Source organism: Mirounga leonina, unplaced genomic scaffold (genome assembly GCF_011800145.1).
Source record: "Mirounga leonina isolate KUSES-001 unplaced genomic scaffold, KU_Mleo_1.0 Mir_91, whole genome shotgun sequence".
NCBI classification, from domain to species: Eukaryota; Metazoa; Chordata; class Mammalia; order Carnivora; family Phocidae; genus Mirounga; species Mirounga leonina.
In genome coordinates, this window is record NW_023270839.1 from 16,934,674 (window position 1) to 16,940,673 (window position 6,000).

The 6,000-nt window shown below is 39.7% G+C and overlaps 1 protein-coding gene across 2 annotated transcripts in view; it reads right to left on the reverse strand.

The window, feature by feature from the left end:
* Positions 1-2,928: 2,928 nt before the first annotated feature.
* The window catches only part of LOC118003277 (fibrous sheath-interacting protein 1-like), a 21,324-nt gene continuing 18,252 nt past the window's right edge, over positions 2,929-6,000 (reverse strand). For both annotated transcript variants that reach the window (XR_004677300.1, XM_034994156.1), the window contains exon 3: positions 2,929-3,408. Coding sequence is in view for 1 of the 2 variants with exons in the window: in XM_034994156.1 (XP_034850047.1) it covers positions 3,272-3,408 (137 nt within the window). In the remaining variant the exon portion in view is untranslated. The remainder of the gene's footprint in view (positions 3,409-6,000) is intronic.

The window sequence follows — 6,000 nt, forward strand, 5'->3', positions numbered from 1 at the left end:
TAAAATCTGTGGGATTAGGCATTTTTCATTTTTGAGGTAGTTTTCTTTTAGGCCAAATTGTTGCTATAAGTCCATTCTCCAAGTAAAGATACTCCTACTATAAGCAGACCTTCATGTTAGCCATTTCAACAAACATTTTATTTAAAATATAAAATAAAACAAACATGGGCAGTTTGCAATCCTCTTTTTATATAATATTTATCAATGTAATAACGTATTTGCTGAGGTATTTGGGAGGAATCTCCTTGCCACTTCCTACGTGACATGGATCTAGTGAATGAAATTGCTTTTATTTTTTTTTGATCTGAGATTTTGTTTTTAATTATTTGAAGTCTTATCACATAATTTTCAAATTTGTGCTGATGGTATATTTCCTCAACTTTAATCCTTGTAATGAGTTGGTAAAAGCACCATAACCAATCATGCATATGTGGTAATTCTATAGTTATGTTTTCAAAAAGCTGTTTAAAAGACAATCCTGGGGCGCCTGGGTGGCTCAGTTGGTTAAGCGACTGCCTTCCGCTCAGGTCATGATCCTGGAGTCCCGGGATCGAGTCCCGCATTGGGCTCCCTGCTTGGCAGGGAGTCTGCTTCTCCCCCTGACCCTCCTCCCTCTCATGCTCTCTGTCTCTCATTCTCTCTCTCTCTCAAATAAATAAATAAAATCTTTAAAAAAAAAAAAAAAGACAATCCTGAATTATAACTTCCTCTGATTTAGTGAAGAATTCACAAGCCAAGGTTTGCTACTGTATCCTGTCACAATGAATTCTAAAAGTATCTGATGTTATAGATCATCAATAAAATGCAAGAAGTGTTAAATATTCTTGGTTTAATATTATATATTAACCACATGAAAATGGCTTTCACTAAGCAAAAGGCAACATTTTAGATGCAGGGAATTTTAATTAAATTGGCAGAGTTAAGACCAAAAAGAGAGGGGCGCCTGGGTGGCTCAGTCGGTTGAACGTCTGCCTTTGGCTCAGGTCATGATCCTGGAGTCCCGGGATCGAGCCCCACATCAGGCTCCCTGCTCGGCAGGGGGTCTGCTTCTCCCTCTGCCCCTCACCCTGCTTGTGTTCTCTCTCTCTCTCAAATAAATAAAATCTTTATAAAAAAAGACCAAAAAGAGGGCGCCTGGGTGGCTCAGTCGTTAAGCGTCTGCCTTCAGCTCAGGTCATGATCCCAGGGTCCTGGGATCGAGTCCCACATCGGGCTCCCTGCTCTGCGGGAAGCCTGGTTCTCCCTCTCCCACTCCCCCTGCTTGTGTTCCTGCTCTCGCTGTCTCTCTCTGTCAAATAAATAAAATCTTAAAAAAAAAAAAAAAAAGACCAAAAAGAGAAAGTGGACATTGCCAGCTTATCTTCAGTCCTTGCCTTTAACAAGCTAATGAACACGATGTGAAACACAGCGGAGTCTTGCTGTTCTGTGAGATAGTGAAGGGATTTCCTCAGTATTTAAATAAACCTAACAGTTATATAAATCTCAATAGAAAACCCATCTCCTCCAGGTTTAGGGATGGCATTTACCATCTCTGTGAAAAGCTGAACATTACCAGTCGATTCCAATCATCTTTCTAGAAGGGGAAAACAGTGACAGCACTGGCTGAACCAGAATTACTATCGAAGTTCAAAAAGCTGATCATATGCATTTAACCACAAGCCAATCTTATTTCAATCAGGACTGTCCAAAAGAAATATCCCATCAGCCATTCATGATCTGATTCTGGTGTATGAGATCATTCTAAATACGGTACACAGAGAAGAAGTCATGAGACATTCTTGTTTTGCAAGGCAGTGGCCAACTGATGTGCCTTAGAAGCTATCGAGTCTGCCCGTTTTCCCCTGTCTTCCTAATGCCAGTGAAGATCGGTTTTGTTCCAGGGATGTGCTTCTTGAGATTCTCCAAATACTCCATCGGTGTCTCCTCTCCCCAAGTGCTGCCTTTGTTCTTGTTGGCATCCAGGTAAGAAAATCCAGGGGCCTGCCCTGTGTTTCACCCAAACAGACCACGGAGATTTGGCCCAGTCTCGTGCTTCTCTCCCTTTCCCACCATATGGCACTAGGCACGCTTTGGAACAAAACTCTTCTTGTCCTTCTCAACATCACCCATTTCAAAATCGCTCTCCCATCGCACCCAAAATGAAGGTGCCCGCTTGCAAGCCAGATGTCCCACTCTCTCCTAAATGAACTTGCTTTTAAATTTCAAGACTGTCATAGCAGGACTTTGAATAAAGAGTCAGCTACTATTGTTAAAAGGGGAAGAGGGAGAGTCATGGTGGGGCAGCTGTCTGTGTCAGCAAGAACCTGGCTATGAGAAAAACGCTATCGCTCTTGAAAAAATGAAATAAATCAACATGGGCCAGTGCAAAGAGACAGATCAAGTTGGAGAGGGTTTCCTTCAGATCAGAGAAACATGAAGAGAGAAAAGTGAGAGTCCCGGAGGCCAGTTCTGGCAGCAGCACGTTGATCCATGAATCCAATCTGCCTGGAAATGACGTGCCAACTGTGGAAGGAGAATCAGGCTTGAACTGGGAGGAATTATATAACCCTCTCCTCTTGTGAATAACTTCACACTCACCTAGTAACTCATCTAGTAACTGCCCGGGTGGTTTGTCACAAGCCTTCTGTCCACTGCACCTACATTTCTTGTTGTAAATTAGTTAATCAGCATTCTGGTCTAATAGAGGAGCCCCTTTGCCCTGGGTTAGTCTGCCTTGAGGACATACCAAGTCAGGCTGTAGGATCTGAAAGACCAAGGTTGAGCCCCTGAAGCAGGGAGCTAATCAAGGCAAGTGACAAGTGACAGGCTTCCTGGAGGCTCAGCTGGAGGGGGCAAGGGGCAGACAACCCGTTGGCCTCTCCAGCTCTGCCAGGAGAATATTCCATGCAAACTTCTAAATGCACCATCTATAAACTCAGTCTCATGACTTTAAAAAGCCAATTTTACTAATATGCAATTTAAAATCTGGGAAACACTGTCTGAAGCTATTATCTAAATAAATGTGTTTCAAACTGCAGGAACCAGATTCATTTCTGGGTAGTGAAATAAACATACTGAATCGCAGCTAGCTTTTTTAAAAGGGGTAGAATAAGATAGGATGGAATAAAAAATAGTGAAGTTAGGTACTGGCCCATAAAACTTTTCTTTCAGTTATATATACTATTTCAATTACATATACATGAATCATGATCAAAAAAGTGTTTAAAGACCGTGAACACAACTATTTTCATTTTCATAACTCATTTAATCCCACATTCTGATTTCTAAATTTCTAAGTACATACCTCAATGTTTCGCGTAATAAAATCCTGGCTGTGTTTACCCCTGAGCTCAGTCTTTTCTGTATCTGAAAAAGGTTTCTTTTCTGCTTTGATCAATGACTCGTTTCCTCCCACATCATAGGTAAAATCTAATATTAAAAAAGTTCAAAGTTTTTCATAATTATAATTGTCCATTATACTAAAATTTTAAATTTAAGCATACATTAAATATATATATACATTAAATATATAAGAAATAAAGCAAACATTAAAATATATAAGCATACATTAAAATATATAAGAAATAAAACACATATAGAATAACTTCTAAATTCCAAATCCAGAAACCTAATATATAGGGAGATTTATTCTTACGGAAAAAGATGTGATACACACACACACACACACACACACACACAGAGACACTAGAATATTACTCAGCCATAAAAAAGAGAAAGATCTTGCCATTTGTGACAACATGGATAAACCTAGAGGGTATTATGCTAAGTGAAATGAGTCAGACTGAGGAAGACAATTACCATATGATTTCACTCATAGGTGGAATCTAAAAAGCAAAAGAAATGGATAAATAAGGACACAAAAGGCAGAATCATACCTATAGGGTGGGGGGATGGGTTAGCCCGGTGATGGGCATTAAGGAGGGCACATATTACATGGAGCACTGGGTGTTATACGCAAATAATGAATCGTGGAGCACTCCATCAAAAACTAATGATGTAATGTATGGTGACTAACATAACATAAAAAAAAAAAAAAAAGAATCATACCTATAAATACAGAGAGCAAAACAATGGTTGCCAGAGGGGAGAAGTTTGAGGAGATGGGCCAAATGGGTGAAGGGGAGTGGCACACCCAGGCTTCCAGTTAGGGAATGAATAAGTCACGGGGATGAAAGGCACAGCATAAGGAACATAGTCAGTGGTATCGTAATAGTGTTGCATGGTAACAGAGGGGAGCTACACTTGTGGTGAGCATAGATTACCGTGTAAACTCGCTGAGTCACTATGTTGTAACCTGAAATTAGTGTAAAATGTGTGTCAACTATACTCCAATGAAGCTCATTAATTAATACAGTATATTTTATCTCAGTTTTTATATGAAACAAAATTTTCCCTAAAGACTAGAGTCATTTCCTGCTCTTCTATTAATATGCCATTACCCTCTCTGAACAGTAACTTTTTGTTCAAACCTGTCTTTAAAGCAAAGTCTGGGCACAAGGGTCCTGGATGTTCGACATCCCATCTGCACAAACCCTGAGAGCTCATCTCAGTTTGTCACTTTTCTCAACCTTTGTAAAGAGGCCTGAGTCAACTTCTGAGGTGTTCAGACCCTGGGTGCTCAAAACAAGGGTAAGAAAAATACTTATGGACTCTTATTCCCTTTATTATATATCTTGTTTTCACTGTGGTCACGTTTAAAGCATTTAAAACAAGATCATGTGACCGCTTCTTTAAAGCTCTGAAAACAGGCATAAAGAAGAGTCTTCTTAAACGACAAATGGAGTCCACCCTACAAAAGAGGATAAATTACCACATTAAAATCCAAAAGGGAAAAACAGCAGCCAGTAGCTCAATCCAGACAAGGTTTACTTAAAAGTTATCTTTGTTTTATAAAAGAGGGTATGTCAATAAGAAGGATTAAGGGAGCTAGTCAGTTGGTATATTTATAGCTAGTTACCAAAGATTCAATACAAATTTAATAATTAAAGAATATATTTTGATAATAATTGCTGGAAAGGACCAGGAAAAGGGTAAGATCTCTGGATTTAAATTCTTTTCAAAAAAAATAAATTTGAGTAAGAATGAAGTTTCACTCAAATTTAAGTTACAAGTTTCTAGGCAAATCAATCTGTATTTTATCACTGGGATCTTATTTATTTGATCAATAACTTTTTTTTAAGGTTTTATTTATTTATTCATGAGAGACACACAGAGAGAGAGGCAGAGGCAGAGGGAGAAGCAGGCTCCCCAGGGAACAGGGAGCCTGATGTGGGACTCGATCCCAGGACCCCGGGATCAGGACCTGAGCCAAAGGCAGATGCCTAACCATCTGAACCACTCAGGCACCCAATCAATAAAGTTTTTTAATCAACTACCAGTAGTTAAAGTATGAGGTTTTTTTTGGTGAGTGGCCTCCTCAGATATAAAATATGCAACTTTCTCCCATAATCGAAGTTGTGTATAGTCTTTTAAGTTGAAATGTGAGGTTTACTCATTCAGTTTAAGTTTCATATACTCCTAAATAATACAACATTAAAATAACTCAAATTTGGGTGCCTGGGTGGCTCAGTTGGTTAAGCGACTGCCTTCGGCTCAGGTCATGATCCTGGAGTCCCAGGATCGAGTCCCGCATCGGGATCCCTGCTCAGCAGGGAGTCTGCTTCTCCCTCCCTCCCCCCTCTCATGCTCTCTCTCTATCTCATTCTCTCTCTCAAATAAATAAATAAAATCTTTAAAAAAATATATTAAAATAACTCAAATTAGGGGCGCCTGGGTGGCTCAGTCATGTAAGCGTCTGCCTTCGGCTCAGGTCATGATCCCGGGGTCCTGGGATCGAGCCCCGCATCGGGCTCCCTGCTCTGCGGGAAGCCTGCTTCTCCCTCTCCCACTCCCCCTGCTTGTGTTCCCTCTCTTGCTGTGTCTCTCCCTGTCAAATAAATAAATAAAATCTTAAAAATAAATAAATAAATAAATAAATAAATAAATAAATAAATAAATAAA